Genomic DNA, 17,338 nt, shown 5'->3' with positions numbered 1-17,338 from the left:
AGTTATCCACCATATACCCCAGATGTTTCCTCCAACTACAATTTACAGGAATTGTAGTTGGAAGAAACATCTGGGGTATCCCAGACGTTTCTTCCAACTACAATTTACAGGCAAGTTACTAAAATCCCAACATGATACTAAAATTGCTTTTCGATACTCCAAGATGTTCGTATGTCAGACTTCTGGTAAATAAGTTGCTATCTAAAACGGTAAAAGGTCATTGATAATAGTGGTGCATATTTTGATTAAATATAGAAGAACTAAACGTATGAGACGTGTTCAAAAGTTAGACTTCACTGTACTGCACTTCATACCGAATAACCCATTCATTTTTGTGGGGTTTTCCCCTATCTAACAACTGGCTTCAACCCACTTGCCTTGAGGGTGTCTGCAAGCTTTCATCAAGGGCGTCAGTCCTGTTCGGTCCTTGGAATTTGGATCAGCTCCATATCGGAGCAGTAACTCCATATACGAGAGCGCCAGAGGTGAGATAAGGTTGATCTCTGCACCGACGAAGTATCTGTGTGTGGCCAGCAAAATGAAAGCTGTTGAAAATATAAAACTAATTGCAGCGACGCTAGTGAAATCGATTGGAAAAAATGCAAAACGAAACAATTTAAGATCATTTAAATAACAGAAAGCACAAGGAAGGATACTGCCAGCCGCGCAATTTTTGTGAAAGACTTCATATATGGCGGGACAGGATGCAGTTCAAGCTAGTGGGAATATGTCTGAATAAAAAACATGTTCTGGGATCGAATGCATGGCAATAACAACCTGGCTTCAGCTTGGAAAATATATCTTCTAAAAGAAAAGAATAAACACCTCCTTCGATTGCTGTCGTCTGCGAAAGGTGAATGTTATATAGTCCCATGACGACTTGATGTATGAGCTAATACATAGGGAAACTGAGTTAATAGAAGTAGGCTGGGGAATGATAGAGATCGACTCCTATCCTGCCCTTTCAGGAGAACTTCTACGACGTGGAGAAGGGAATCACTTAGAACTGCCCATGCGAAATTTAAAATCTGGTATGTCGACTTCGACAATCAGGTGAGACGGCTTAAACATCACGAGTCTTTGCCGCGAACGTTTTAAACAAACGACACGAAACGTTCAAGAGTCTCCTACGGCGAACACAGTTCTCTGGCTCCCATTATGATTAGTAATCCGTTTGACTGTGATTCAGGCCAATAATAAGCACAAAAGCGTTGAGTGTATTCAACATATGCAGCCAGGTTCACGGACGATACTTAGACGGAACATAGGTGCCGCATTATATGACATATATACATATTGTAATTGATGACAATGCAGAGTAATTAATTGCCGAGCAATAGCCTCATATCGGCGCATGGTAGAAACATAGAAAGGAAGACACGGGACTATCAGAAGAGCATAGAAAGAAATAAGATCAAAGATGTACGGCAATGAATGGCATATGCACCTGTGCAAGGGGAACGAGGGTGGTCGGAAAGGCACTACCCGTAACCGTCTCATCTTGTCGTCCACAATTATTTCCTGTTTTGTCTGCTCAGCGGCACCGTACAGCGTCCGTTCTAGCTGCTGTTGTTGCCGCCGTCGTCGGCTTGCCGGCACTGACTCGTTCATTACCTCGACTTGAGTCGCCACGAGCAGACCCGGGCTCTTCTGCATCACCTCTGTGGCAGCTGTGGAAATTCTTGCTGCTGTTCGATCCTTAGAAACGGTTAGCCCCGTCATATCCAGATCTTTCATCAAATCCACTTCTTGGGTTCCATCTTCGCCTTGTGCCTCCATCGACGTTTCTGCAGTGAAGAAGGAAAGCGCTGCAGAAGGATGTTGCGCCGTCGCGACTGAGGATATTGCTGTTGTTGTCCGTCATGGCAACGGCACTGGTGCCGCTGGCGATGTGGCACACATTTCCTCCACCAGCAGAGGGGTTGATGGCGATAAGAGAAAGGCAGACGTAGCCGAATTAGACCAGTCGTGTGCGACCGTACGACAATAGTAGCCACTGTCGTCATGGCAACGAAAGCAGCATTCAGGTAGCCAGCTCGACAGACGCGAAAATGTATCGTATTATTGACAAATGCAGTATGCTGATGCACACGCTCGTACTGTAGTAACTACTCAACCCTGAAGGCCATTGACAATCGGTAACAACGATCTGTCTGGCAGTAGAACGCGCAGCTACAGGTACGAGTGTCAATTCTATTACAACAGCGGGTGTTAGACAAGATACTGGCTCGTTCTATGAGCACTAGTCGTCTGATTAGGTTATGCCTTAAATGAATATGTGATGTGCTTGTGATCTTGATGATAAAGGTGATGATAGAATAAGGTATCATTATATTGTAGAGTAGAGGTTATATGTTACTATATAGGATATCATAAAATAAAAGTGATACCTAGCGTTAGGGTTTGCGCCGTGTTTAAGTAGGAGTTCAGCCAATTCGAAGTGGTCGTTGCGAATGGCAATCCGAAGGGGTTCGTCCGCCATTGTTTGCCGTGGTGGGTTACCATAGTACGATCGGCCTTGCGTATCCACATCGGTAAAACATACCCGTGCACCGTAACTGATCAATAATTGAGCCAATTCAAGGAACCCTTTCTCCGCGCACAAATGAAGAGCGGTATAACCAACATCGTCCATTGCGTCAACTTGGCACCCTAAAAAATCAAATATTCCCTATCAGAAGCATTCGATTATATAGTAGTGGTCAATATTTAATTTCAGTTTTTTTTAAAACAAGCCTTTGAGTGCTAGTAAGAATAAGTTTTCGCACATCAAAACTTCCCACTTAAAAAATCGTATTCTTACGCTGTCTCTTGCTAACCTGCATTAAGCGTATATGCGATATGATAATGAGTTATTGTGAAATTAGGCGAAATTGTTTAGCTGACGCATAGGGGTTCTTGAAAGACGCCAGAGCTAGCAGAGTTAAAATGCGTCCGTTGCAGCGCACTCAACAGTGCAATAACGCCAGCGTCTTTTATATATATATATATATATATATATATATATATATTAGCCTCTACTTGGAAAAAACAGTTGTTTAACGCTTAGCTGGTTCTCTCATTTAATCCACAGGTACGGAGGCGACCCACAACAAATTAAAATTACGATGATATACTGTGTAGTATGGACAGAATCCTTTTGTTAATTTTTTTTCTGACGAGAAAAACCAACCTCTGACAAGTAGTAGTTCGACGGCCAGTTGGTATTGTTGGTAAATGGCATAATGGATGGGGCGGAGTCCCTGCGCGACCGGCTCATTGACCTGAGCTCCACAAGCAAGAAGTACCCTGATATCGTCAAGAGGCGCACATCGGATTAATGAATCGGCCAGCTCGCGTTGGAGACTACGCTGGAGTTCTGCACGGTGTGAGCGTCTTTCCTCTTCACTGATACCCTCCATGCTGTCCACGGCGAGTCGCCGAAATAGCTGCAATTATAGTAGTATCATATATATAGGAATAACTTAATTTCTTGCTAGAGAGCATCCATATACAACGGAAACGCCAAATAGGACGCGTTCTCGTTTGATGATTCTTTGAAACCGCTTCAGGGCAGTGATAATAATCGAAAATGTCGGCTTACCTAACGTTAAATTTTAGTTGGTCATAGTAGTCAGTCATAGCCCACAAAAAAGCCGTTTTTATTAGCCTAAAGAGGGCCTTTGAAATCGTGAAACATATTCTCTTGCTGGCGCCATATTACTATAATATGTAAATCTCCATTACTTTCAACTTAGGTGGTTATGAACCTGTAAGTCATTAGATTTTTTTAACGAGTTTGAGTAATAGCTCAAAGAACTGTTTTCCAAGCATGAAAAAACCATTGATGCGCAAGAAGACATCTTAAAATAACATTTCAATGTGTGCCAATGATGTCAGTGCAGCAAATTATATACCAGTGGGTTTGCTTAGGAATATGCTGACAATTAACTCGCTATATATTGGCGTTTATGAGTGGTACTTCTACGGGTGTAACAAAACACAATAAAACTAAAAGACGCATGTATGATACGCGGCCGTTTCATCTGAGACCTTAGTTTTTAGAAAACACATGACTAATTGATAAAATTATTTAACTGAATGCCCTTCATGAATATGGCACGAAAATAATCCTCTTCTAGCCAAACACGGCCGTTATTGATGATATGTAAAATTAGCAGAGATCACTCGTTTTCGTTGACAACTTTGCATTGTCCCGATGGGCAAAGTGATCCTTCACAGACCTTCGGCTCCACGTATGGCTAGGCAGCCCGGCACGATCGCAATCCCCATAGAAGTGCAGGGGCTGGGGGTAGTCGTCGTTGAAGTTGTAGAAGTAGTAGTTGCAGTGTTGCTCACCCATGTATTTGTCTCTGTCTTTCTGTTGTTCTCTTGTGCGGTGTGTTTATTTATTCCGAAGCGCATGTCAACTTTCTCAGCTGCATTGTTCACCATCGTTGTAGTAGCAGTGCCGCCACAAGTAACGAGATGTCATTGAGTAACGACGTAGTAGCTGCTCGCCACGCGTTTACTGTCGAAGCTCGCGCCGTGCACCGCGCGTCTCGGCGTATTGCCATCAGCGTTAAAACGGCATCGGACGGGTCGCCGCGGAGTGACAGACTGACCGACTGAGATGCGCTCATTCGCTACTGCGTTATCATGCGAATCTTTCTATCGCTGTTCCTCAGATTCGCGGAACGAGTAAAAGGATAGATGGACCAACGCGTAACGCCTTTGAAGGGCCTTATTTTCTGCGCTGACTGCTAGTGCTGCAAGCCTCAAGCCTGTCGTTTCTCACATCTGTCATGTCAGAGAGAAGGTCGCAGCTAGGGCCCGGGCTAGTTGACGGCCTGAAGGCCTGAGCGACGGCGTCTGAGCCCATGTCTCATTGCCAAACAGCTAAACGACACGGCATACGACGTGCAGCTGGGTATATTACGGACTGTGGCATGACGGTCGAGCTTCGTCGTGTGGACCGCGTGCGTGAGAATGGTTGTATTGGCTGTAGTGTCATAATTCACAATATTTGCAAACGCAGACTTACGATTTAGTTCGAATTTAGTTTGATCTGCCTTGATGCTAATGGATCTCAGTGGCAAGAAGGCTAGACTCCTGACGCCGCAGGGCTGTGTCAGGGAGGTGGTGGAGGTTAAGACAAGGGGCCCTTCCTAATCTCTAAGTTTGCCTAGTGATGTAAAATAAGATGAGCTGTTAACAATTTCAAACGCTTTATGTCGAAATGAGCCTCGTCACCTGAGTTACGTTGCTGTTTTTCTAATTATTATTGTGACTTTGAATATGACGCATAGCTATGAACAATTTGAGTGTTGATAAATTTTCCAAAGCCTGAGAACAACTTTACAGTTGTAAACTTCTGTTAAATACTAGTTAAATAAGACGGTGTGCACACATACCGGTTCAACCTGTATTCGTTTTGCTTCGAATTTTTCCTTCGGCTCGGACCTGATGCATATTTTTAGAATGGACACCAAAAATGAAAGAAACTGGGAATGTTTACATTGCGTTTAACGCAAAGTAATTAGTAAGTAAAGATAATGACGTAAATAGGTGTTCTGATGAAACACTAGGAGAACACACGAGTATAGTAGTTAATAATCACATAAATCGTGTAACTGACGTTTCGTAGCGGTCATCATAATCGCGTATGCATAGCGGCTATGCACAGAGCCGCGGTGCCTAGAAGGACCGTGGTTCAACAAATATTGTCCCGACAAGCCTACGCATAGTGTTGTTGCATGGAAGTTAATAGGTTATACGAACCTAATCAAAGGTAGGAAATCGGTTATTTAATATTTGCGAAACACAATCAACAAACGAGCGTTCTCAATGTACGCGTCCGAAATCAACGTTGCCTTGTATATATATATATATATATACGTATGTATAGTATATGTGTATCCATTGGGTCGTCAAATCAACTAGCATTTAGGGAACTCGCCAATACAAAATGATCGCTTCAAGGTAACGGAGTAATTTAGCAGCATCTTGTTTCGCTGCTGACGAAAGACGTGTACGCGTACAACCAGCATCACACACACTTTTGATGCTCACACAACCTATTTCGTCAGCCTCTTTAGCCGCTTGCTGTCTCAGTGGTGCGTCTCGGCAGACGACACGGGCGAGTTTAAGCAGACAGGCAGGCTTTAACGAATCGCCGGAAAATTCTCGTCATACATACACCGAGCTACATACACCCTTTCTCACGTTTTCGCTCTCGCACTCCCGAGTTGCGTATGTAGACGCTCAGACATATTTATATACGCATATACGCACTCTTCCCCTAGCTCTGATCTGTCGTAGGGGGCCCATCATTAGCCAGACCTTAGCCAGGATGAAGTGTGCCAGTGAGTAAACATATAACGGAACCGATTGAACATATGAAGACTAATTGACAAGCTGCTTCTGTGGCATAAAACTCCTTTGTGTCCTTCATCCGCTACTACCGCCACCGCCGCGTTTATGTCGGCTCTGGCGTCAAGTCTGTCGCTGCTGCCGGCGATAGTCGACTACTTTTGTTCGACTCAGGCAAGCCTAAATAGCTCAACTCTTAACCAGTTTGTAAAAGAAAGCGAGCCAGCAAGCAGTTCATCTAATGGTAACAGCAATAGCATTTAGCTCCTGACCCAGTGCTCCTTACCATCTCTGAGCTAACCCATTTGGCTATGATCTGTTCGCAATGCTCAGTGTTATTAAGCGCTAGTGCTGTTTCTTTAGTCTGCGTAATGCTGCTGCGTACTCCTGATATGTCAGATGACGGCGACGGAAACAGCGACTACTTTGACGCACGAGGCTGCGAACTGCATGAACTTCTGTCGTCTTTAACGATGGCCATGAAACAGAGTTGAGGCCATGGCCTACAATGATCTTCGATCTAAATCTGTCCGTCTGTTTGCTTGTGTATCTGTGTGTGCACATGTGTATAGGCGGCCGTACGATCTCTTGTTTGACAGCACAGCCGCCGACCACCTTTGCACCGCCGCGAGTCGTAGGAGCAGTCGCTATCCCACAAACATAAGAGTCTATCAGGCCATTAGAAGACCAGCATGCGATCTCAGAGTGGCGTTGAGACGACTACTCCGCGCGACATCATCGTCATCGCTGCCGGCTAGTTTCTACCACTACGCTTCAATGAACGACACGTTGGCCAACTGCGTAACAGGGCACCAACAGGACCCGCTAGCGTTTAGTGTGTGCCGAATTCATGTTCATTTAGTATTTTTACATATATTCTTATCGTTTTTTTTTAGGTTTAGATCATCGCACTATCTCTGTCTCACACAGCTGTCTATCTCTGTATCGATGTCGCAAGAGACTGTTCGCATTGGTATAGCGTCGTATTGCTTCCGTAGATCGAAGCTTCTTGTCGCAAGAACGCTATGCAGGATAAGTTGTTTCGTTCTACCGAGAAAATAAATGTAGATCGTCGCTTAGCCAGCGACCTGCCAGCTTTCGTTGTGTAAAAAGTTCAAAGGATAAAATGAGGAGGTTTGCGATGGGGTAGTGGTCGGCGGCGATAGAAGTAATTACTTTTCTGTAAGATCAAGACTCTAGCAAACTGGCACCTTTATTGTGCAGGCCCCACTCGGCAATATATGTGGCAAATGTGAGCTTCTGCAAAATTTATTCGATGAGTATTGTTCCGAGTACTAGATTATGGCTTATGGCAAACGACGACCGAAGGAGACTGCTAATCATAATATTCGTTTCCTTAGACAAAACGACATTAAAAGTTGATTTACAAAAGCGGATTTACATATTAAAGAGCAGCGTCACCGGTTCGATGAAACAAAAACGAAGGCCGTGGCCGGACAGGGAGGAATAGAGTTGTACCGATCCACCACAGAAGGAGCCTATGGAGTTAATATAGGAGTATCATACTGTACGTATGATTAGAACGTCCAACACGGTTGTGTAGGAAGCAGGAAAGTGATGTTTGTGCTTCGAGGAACACCGATCTTAGTTCGAATCGAGAGATACACACAAAAAATCGAATTTCAATTACATTATTATAGCCGATTTTTTTCCGATTATTATCACAACGCAACAATACATGATAAGTTGAGTTTCTCTCAGTTATAGATATTCCTCAATTTTTATGTTGGCCTAAATAACGTTCAAGTTAGGTCCTTGAGGTATCCGCATACCATTGTTGTTGGCAGGTATTGTGTATTTACACTAACTGCCCTTAATGTAATGTTGTACATGTAGATGACGGGGAATGGTCAGGCCGGTTTTACTAGAGGCGTGCGTGCTTCGAAATATTAGGACTTGCATACAGGTTCACGTTCGGATCCTAAGCTTGTTTTCTGATTTCGGCTATCTTAGCATTGCCACGTAGTCAGAGAGCAATCAGTATGTAAGCCTCAAGTTGAGAGCTTTGTCTTCTTGCATGGCTTTTCGGGCAAGGCCTGTGCGCAGTTGCTACACGTGACGCGTAATAAGATGAAATTTTTTAATGAAAAAAAAAAATAGCGGATTTGATAGAGCCTTCCATGAATTGCTGTTATGTAACATTCTTCATTTGAATATTGATATAAATGCCATGGACTGACGTGGCCTGAATTTCTTCGGAAGTTTACTTTTTGGGTAAAAGTAAAGCTCGCTTTAGCCAGACCGTTTTTCACCTTTCACTCCCAAAATACTTCAAAGTCTTCGGTAAACACATGTTGCGTTTGTCGTTCACGATCTTTATTCTTAACACCTACCATTAGATTTTACCTGACGGAAAATACCTTAAGCAATTTGACGGCCTTTTAAGTTTTTGTGATACTACAGATCTTTGTTACAAATGGTATCGTTCGATGGCGCTCAGACGTGAATGTGATGGTGCTTTCAAGGCATCCTTGATTGTGTGACTTAAGAATACGGTTTGATGCACCTTAACCATAATATTTATGGAGGCTTCCGACCATCCCGGTCATTTATTACATAAATATTCAACGCTAAAATGAGTTGGATATTAATATAGAAATTAGATAATGTTTTGTCAATAGATAGACCTACAGAAGCTACGCTTCGAACTTCATTGTTGAACAGTTATACGTGTAAACCTACGTAAATTACTAGTCCTTGAAAAAGCTGTACTACTGCTTACCGCTGTAGGAACTATATTAGAAAAAATATTTAAATATTATTGAAGGGGGTAATCAAAAGGGAAACGGAAGGCCTCGTTTTGCATTGTCATATAGGTTGAATTCACCAAAGAAGTGGCGGGAATATCGTGACACTGCTCGAAAAGCATGAATCAGTAACACCTGTGCTTTTTGTCCACAACAAGGATATCTTATTATTAGAGTACGTGATCTGTTTTGTAACAATATATATTATACACAGGCTATTTCCTTGTTTGTAGATACCTCCCTTCATGCCAAACGTTATGTCAATACATATCGTCTCAACTCGATGTTTCAGAGAAAACTCGTCAAAAACAACGATACTTAAAGCACACGATATGTACGCTGTGTGGTTTCTGAACACTGCGTAACACGGATGAAAGGGGGCATTAAGGAACGTATTGACGTAGCGCGATACCCGTCCAGCGCTTCCTTACCACTCGATACACGTAAACTTTCATATCCGATAGTAGATCTGATCACACTACCACTTTCACCTTATGACAACAGCCAACACATCGGATTTGGCAATTACCACATGAGCAGCAAAGGTTGCTTCGTTTGTAGTTGCTCAATTGTAGGTTCTGTTCACTTTAGAATATGGCCAGCTTACCTCCCAACTCCTGCACCGGAAAGTGTCGAACAAGTTGACCTATTCACGTCGTAATTAGAAGCACTTCAGTGTTCCTCACACGAACTTGCCGCGAAGCAAATTTCCAGTAAGTTAAAATGCTCTATATGGCGGCGCTGTCAGCTAGGCCGGACTGACTGATGAGCGCTTTATGTTATCACTTGGCTTGCCTTGAAATTGGCTATCGGTGAGACCAGACGTATGGTAAGACTGTTATCAAACAACACTGCGCTGAATGTATTTATAGTGTTTCGGAGAAGAGCGAGTGAGGGCTGAGGTTTTAAGAAGGGCCCAATACAAGATGCAGCAAGAGTGCGCTGACGGTCTTCAGTGGTGAGTGGGTCAACCAGCAGGCAGCTGCCAGGAAGACCGTGAGGAAAAAGACAGATCTACGTACCTTATACCAGAACTAATGTCGTAAGGGTCACTGGCCAGCAGCTTACTAGCTCTGGCTGGATGTCTTTTTTCTAGATTGCCAATCGCTTGCTGCTGACGCTACTGCTAATGCAACTACTACGGTGAATATTTAGAGCAGGAAAGCGAGAGGGGCAGCTGCGGCAGCTGTCGTTGCTGCTGCACTCGAGAGTATTTGATTCTATCGAATACAAATACTCTCGGATGCAACTAAAATCACCACTAATGGCGGGCGACAACGGAAATAATACAGTGCGTCCACCTTTCTAGCCTTCATCTTGATAGTTTGATTCTTCATCGTTATACCTTAGAACAACGTTCGGAATAACGGCGTGTTACAACTGCTGCTGGTACCATTGCCGCCATAGCGTAGCTGAGTGCGTTTGCGACTTCAAAAAGCGTAGATTTCACGTGATGTCTGCTGTATCTGCGAAACACATTTGTTGATCATGTTATCGTAAGCCTGGCCACTGACCTGTATCTTTAAAAAGAAGTATTACTAAATAGTTTAGTAACAGTGTGCCCATTATTCCACTATTTTGGGAGTACAGTGGTATTGGTAATACTTAACCGAACTCGTTCGAGATGTTAGACGTAACAGACATCATTGGGACAAGGTCATGAACTGGGAGGACAGAGGAGCATAGCAAATTCATAAAATCCTAGACAAAAACGTATTGACCAGTCCTCGTAAACCGAAATCCCAAAGCCGAAATTGGAAAAGGAGGCACGCTTGTGAGATTTGCAGTCCATTGCTCGTGATGTAGCAACGATAAATAGTTTGACATAAAAGGTGATCAGATAAAAAATGCCAACGACGTCGGCGTAATTATACGACCTTAATATATGTTGTACAAATCGATTCTCATCAGTACCTCGGTCCCAAGATCAAATGTATGTGTATTTAGTAGAAAGTACTTCATTTTGATGAACTGAGACGTTTCAAATGCGTAGATGCGGCCTTTGTGTTAAAACACAATGTCAGGCTGTAATGAATCAAACATGACTGCATGCTATTTTAGAATCCGACGTTAAGGTGAATTAGATTGGCCTTCGGGGTTTGTCACTGGATGGTTGGAAGTTGCCCACTGGTGTCGCATGCACAGTATTTCAATCTGGGCATTGACCAGATATGATTCTCTATGCAGCAAATTTTATGCGGAAATAGATCGTAGATGCAGTCTCTTAGACAATCTTTCAAATGTTTAGGTGCAAAAACTTTCTTTGTTGAACGTATCAGCTTGTTGTGGGCGTAGAATCGTTTTCTGTTAGCTGGGTTGGGCTGGGCTGGGCTGGGCTGGGCTGGGCTTGATCTTTACGGTACGTTTCTCTTTTTGTCGTTAACGGGTTGTCCGAGAAATCATAGGGAGCTTCCTATTGCCATGAGACCCACGTCTAATCTGACTGCATTTACGTTTGTACAAAAAACGCGGCACACGCAGTCGCTTTATCTTGGCTTCGGCTGAGTAGGATTGTTTTGTCTTTCCATGATATATAATTTAGTTCTTGTTCTGACTCCCTTTTGCTTTACTTAAAATGTATCTCTCGTGCTTCTAAGCCACAGAACGAGATAGCGGGCATTAACTAAGCAGTTCATCCTCGAAATGCAGCAGGAACTTATCTGAGAATATTCTGATCACCTCTGCGAGTATATTTAGGTACGTGCTACGAAAAAGAATAAACCATTAGGCTGGTGGTGTTCAACTGGCCTGACTATACGAACTCGTTACTCAAAACAAATGTATACCGTACATTGTACGCTACAAATTTGATTCGGAAGCTTATAATGTCAGTCTTCCGTTTAGACCTCGTGTTGTATTAGGTTGAACTACGAGATCTAACCGAAGAAAATAGGTAGATGAAATATGGATGTTTTAAGCAGGTGTGTGTGTGTTCATAGATTTGTGACACGATGAGTTGCTGTAAAACTGGGGCTATCTGGGTCACTAAATACTATATTTGAGAATAACCGTTGCCGCGGAGAAGGAAAATGTCATACTAGTGTATTTGCCAAAAGCTCCTCAGTCTCGTAGCCTGAAAAAATTAGCTTCGTAGACTAATAAATCATTCGTTTTTGAGAAATAATTAATTAGGGGCACATATACCGTTGGCCCACATAGCATCATCAGAGGGAGCTATGTGAGCCACTAATGATTCCGTGCAAAAAAATCGAATAGGGTGATTAGTGGGCGGCCAGGCACCGCTGTTATAATCTAAGTCAAGCATTTTCTAAGTGTTTCATTTTTTTCATAAACAAAATAGATATTGTTATACAAATAAGAGTCATATTCAATTGAATAGCATAGTTGAACGTGATTGATTCTAGAAACCGTTGCTTCTTTGTTAGAATAACGGAGGATTTATGAACCTTATCCTTTGCTTTTAGGAATGATATTTCATGACGACCCGACGTTCCCAGATGATAATCAGCCTGAAAAAAAAGGTCATTTTCTGTGAACGTGTTTTGATTCAGCGGAGAAATACCTATCTTCTAAAAACTTCTGACGAAATGATTCCTTTTCACAATCTGGCTATGTCATAGTAGGTCATTACATAGAGATTCAGCGGACTTTCGAATTGAAGAATTTTTTAATTATATTATCAAAATGCTTTTTTTTTTTTATTATATTGGAGGTGTTCTCCTCATTTTTTTTTTCGCATAGATCAAGCGATCTGCATTGTGCAAGCGATCTGACGTACCCGTCACTCATGTTGCCGTATGCACTTTCCCTATCTCTGAATTTTCGATGTAAATCAACAGTGGATATAATTGATCACGAAGGTCCCTTTTTAGAGTAGGGAAAACCTTGTAATCGTGCGGACCTAGGTCGGGAGAATAACCGGGCTGAAATCAGCGTTAGATGCTTGTTTTCTCAATACAGGAAGTAATTGGAGCACGATGACGATGTCTGGCATCAACGAACCAGACTGCCTGCTTCCGGCTGCCATGTCTACGGTCCTTAAGTCATTTGAGGAGTTCGAGGTAGCGGCCCATATTCATTGTTTCACTTCAGCCAAGTACTACTATCATATTATATCTGAACTCAGCTGTGAACTTACTCAAAGCTACTCGAACTCGATTTCTCTGTAAAGCGATGCCATTCTTTCGCTTGGTCCATCTATGGCTAGCGGTACGCATTAAACTTCACCTTGTCTTCAGTCTGGTGTTCTCCGTTGATTGAAGTTCCGTAAATTGCGCCTAGACTCCATTCGCGGAGGTTTATTTCCAGTCGGTCTCCGCATTTTGAGCGTTTCGATTATAATTCTGTAACATACTGCATGCGAAATATTAGTTTTGATCCTCTAGGCCCTTACATTCTGAGCTCTGTTTTAGGACAAAAAACGTTTTCGATTCTTGCCCTTCGGGTTACGACACCCCTTCGCTCGCCTTCGACCTTCGTTCTTGAAACGTTTACACTGTTTACCAATGGCCGAAAAATTTCCGCCGCGCTATGGCTTTTAAGGAGCAATAGTCTGACTGTTGCACGTTGATTTTCCAGACATTTTTTATTTTGATTGAATTTATTTATTTCGGAGCTGTGACAGCTTAATAGGTTGCGATTGTTCTACCGTAATAGGCGACAAGCTTTTCTTAAGCTCTACGAGGTCTAGCTTTGAAGGGCCTAAAAACTGCTACGCTGGGGCATGTAGCTTATTTGAGCAACGCAGAGAAAGTGTAACGACGTGGACGCCATTTTGAAAAAGTCAACTCGATCGCATTTAGGCCTGTGTGATTTTCGTGGTTATTTATGTTTAGATGGCATATCCTATAGTTGCAATGAAGTGCTTTAAACAGTCTACGAGACATCTTTTCGTACCAACAAAGCCATCACCCCATTCACCCCTGCACGTCGGCTACTAGGCCGACTATCCGGTACGTTCAAATTCAGTTGTTTAGCAAGCTCGTACGCAATTGACCCCGCTTCGAGTATAATTTTATATATATATAATCTTAGCACATTGAGCAATAATATAGTCTCTTGTTATGCGTCAAACGGACGCATGCGGATGGACGGACGCATGTCGAGGACAGCTCGTAACTCCTACGACAACCTCGAGGTGCCGTTGCAGCGTGATACTATGCTTCCCAAATTCACAAGCTGCCTCTCTAACGGAAAGGCTTCTACCTTTAATAGCTACAATTGCTTATTATACAGTTTCTGGCTGTATTCTATCCCTAACACCACGCTGAGATTTTCCTAACGTCACAGCATTTTCTACGAAATTAAGTGTGATCAATAACGATAGAAGAATACCAGAACAACTTGGTTAAAGCTATCATCTAACGAATAGTATCGAGCGGTCATCTACGGTGTACAGCGCTCAAATCATGAAAAAAATTTGATACATATGATGCATTTAGCGATTTTATACATTTTTTTGGTAACATCACACAACGATACGCTATGAAAACGCGTTAAATAAATTTTCTAAGTGAACTTACATGAACAAGCATAATTGTAGGAACTCAACTTTAATAACGACTTTCAAAAGGTAAGTTACTTTCGGTCTGGCGTTGGGGCGGTAGTCGAAAATCGAGGTAGTTATTTTTTCGTCTTTTATTGCTTAGCAAAAGTTCGATAGAAAGCGAGGATAGGCTCAAAGACAAAATCCAGTAGCGTAAATTGCACAAAATTTACAATCCGTGCGCATGTGAGAAAATCTGAAATTTGAGTTTTCAATGAGCATTCCCTAGTTAGAAAAAACAGAGTGACCCACAAAACCCGTGTCACAAACGGTTCGTTTCTTCCTTATGTCTTTTCCCTATGATTAATATATTTTCGAAGCGTCTCCCACGAGCTTATCAATGTTAAATGTTTTATGCATAGAAAAACACACATCCATCCAAAGGCCCAGTCTATCAAGTTAGGGTGGAAATTTTTTTCTCTTCAACCTATTTGTGGTGGCGCTAACCTTCTCTTCTAACCGTCCCTATCTGACTGTCAGTTCTTTAACTTTCCATTGCTCTCGTCCACTGCCGCAGAATTAACAAATCCCTGGGCTAACGAGGCCATACATTGATAAATCGATTTTTGAACTTTTGCCTCTCCTGAGTATTGTGATTCGATAGGAAAGGTTTAAGCTACAGGGCAGCCCCGTAAAAGTAGCTGCTTGGAGTATTTCATAGTTCTCAGATAGTTAATGCCTCATAAAATTAAATGTTGTAACTAGGCCATTTCGTGCGAGCCTTCTTTTTTGCCGAGCTATTTGTACTGTCAAATGTTTGAATCAATTTGACCGGTCGAATGGAATTGCATTCACTGTTCTGTTGTAATTCCAACGGTGATTATTGAACAGCCCACCAAATCGTATGTTGAAACAGACCTAGGATTTAGCTGTCCTTTCTTCCTTACTGATATGTTAAAGGTTATTGTATGAAATTATTTTTAATTTCCGATATTGAATCTTTCGTACAGAATGAATCCTTTTTACTTTTCGTGTCAAAGATAATATGCATATAGACGAAACGTTGATAATGGCCCTGGGTATGTTGGAGTGCAATTTACTTAATTGCCTTTAATCTATGTCCTAATGTATACAATGGCACGATTAACTCGTATCTGTGCATACAGATCCTGAATCAAATCGTCTCCTGAGTGAGCCTATAATTCATTGTTATGCATTGCTCGTACACCTATCTGGGGCATGACTTTTGCTGTGAGTAGAAATGCTCAGCCGCGAAGCGCTAAAAGCGACTTCTACGAACGCAAACTGCGTATTTTCTAGCAAAACAAAATTAGAAACATCACTGCCAGTGGGGGCTTTTGGTTTTGTCATTTGATTATGTAGAAAATCACTACAAACTAACATAATTGCAAAACAACAAATACTGATTAATCCAAAAAAAGCTAGCCATACTTCAAATCAAACGGCTAATATGTGGTACAAGTAGTGAGGTTCAACGATTCGAGAAATACTTTCTGACCGATCTATTGTATCAGCTTAAGCTTAGAAGGAGAGAAATGTACAGCGCTGTGTACCTCGTAGTTTTTATTTATAATTATCTTGATCCTATAGACCAGTCAAGAGATCAAATTTAGTGTGATTCACCGTATATTCTTCTGTTGTGTTATCTCGTTCCGGGAAAAGCTGTACGAGCGTTATTGCTTTAGGTGTGAAAATCTCGTTGGAAAATACAAAACAAACGCATAAAAGTTTTCGAGTGCAAGTATTCTATGTAAAGTGCAAAAAAAGGAAAGTGCCATGCTGTCTAGGGCAAACATCTCTAGCCTGCCCACCTGCCGTCCGAGGAGAGTTGTATAGATGGTGTTTTCGTAGGACTATTTCAGAATTTTCTGTTCGCACGCGATGTTCAGTGCCGAAGACGTTAACAGGTAGAAGTTTTTATGTGATCTTTTTCGCATCAGCTGGAGCAGATGGGCACAAGTACATTGCGTGGTTCGTGTCTGTGTTCTATTGTACGCAATGTATATTCGTATCCACTGTGGAATTGGTACCCTGGCCCGAACACGGAGAAGGACGTGTTCCAGATGCGCTCGGTAACCGAACCCTGTGATCGTATTCTTGCCGAAAGTCGTAACCCCTGTTCGACTCGTGTTGTCAAGCGTTAAATAATATATAACAAAATTAACAGTATAACGATATCGTATCTATAACCAAGCAGCAGAAGAATATATATAAACTGGTCAACTATTTTTTTCATATCGTCTTCTTCAAGTGCAGAAAAATCTTTTGATAATTTTTGCTCAAAATGTCTAGAGAACTTGTCGAGTTAAGTTTCTAGTCAACAGCTCGTACCCACTAGCATTGGTGCAGAGATACACTGATTAGAAATATGTGGATTTGCAAGCTGACGCGAAAACTAGTGAAATTGTGAGAATTTATAATGAAGCCTTAAAAACTGATAGCTGGCCCAATTGCCACGGATACTTTGGCCTTTCATTCGATTTAGCTCCACCTATCTAGAAAAGCCTCGCTGATTTTCTATTATCCGAGAACAATCAACAATGCAAAACAGGCCTATCTTATATTTAACCACGACCCTATATTACTAAATGGAACCGACATGACACATGTTTATTGATAAGTAGGACGCGGCATCTGGCCTATAATGAAAATAATTACTGAAAATGTGTTATATAATTCGGCACTACTGAACGTGTGAAATAATTAGATCGTTCGATAATCTAATGTTGTAAGATCCTATTTTTATCTTATA

General features: G+C 42.1%; 1 protein-coding gene and 1 long non-coding RNA gene across 12 annotated transcripts in view; one reads left to right on the top strand and one right to left on the bottom strand.

Annotated features, from left to right (window-relative positions):
- LOC111243305 (uncharacterized) overlaps positions 1-3,401 on the bottom strand; it is an 8,527-nt gene extending 5,126 nt beyond the window's left edge. Inside the window, exons 1-3 of one of the 2 annotated variants that reach the window (XM_022788651.2) lie at positions 3,173-3,401; positions 2,391-2,652; positions 378-520 (exon numbers count right to left, since the gene is read on the bottom strand). In XM_022788651.2, coding sequence (XP_022644386.1) covers positions 378-520; positions 2,391-2,652; positions 3,173-3,401 — 634 coding nt within the window. Of the gene's footprint in view, positions 1-377; positions 521-1,447; positions 2,362-2,390; positions 2,653-3,172 lie in introns of those variants that run through there. The other variant, XM_022788652.2, reaches the window with a different exon arrangement.
- The window catches only part of LOC111243308 (uncharacterized), a 34,536-nt gene that overhangs the window by 12,589 nt on the left and 4,609 nt on the right, over positions 1-17,338 (top strand). Inside the window, exon 9 of one of the 10 annotated variants that reach the window (XR_002670418.2) lies at positions 3,074-4,024. The exons of the other annotated variants lie outside the window; for them this stretch is intronic. This is a non-coding gene — a long non-coding RNA (uncharacterized LOC111243308). Of the gene's footprint in view, positions 1-3,073; positions 4,025-17,338 lie in introns of those variants that run through there. 10 annotated transcript variants of the gene reach the window in all.

Source organism: Varroa destructor, unplaced genomic scaffold, assembly GCF_002443255.2.
Source record: "Varroa destructor unplaced genomic scaffold, Vdes_3.0 BEIS01000001.1, whole genome shotgun sequence".
Classification (NCBI taxonomy): Eukaryota; Metazoa; Arthropoda; class Arachnida; order Mesostigmata; family Varroidae; genus Varroa; species Varroa destructor.
Note: the sequence above shows the minus strand (reverse complement) of the source record. Positions and strands in the feature narration are given on the sequence as shown.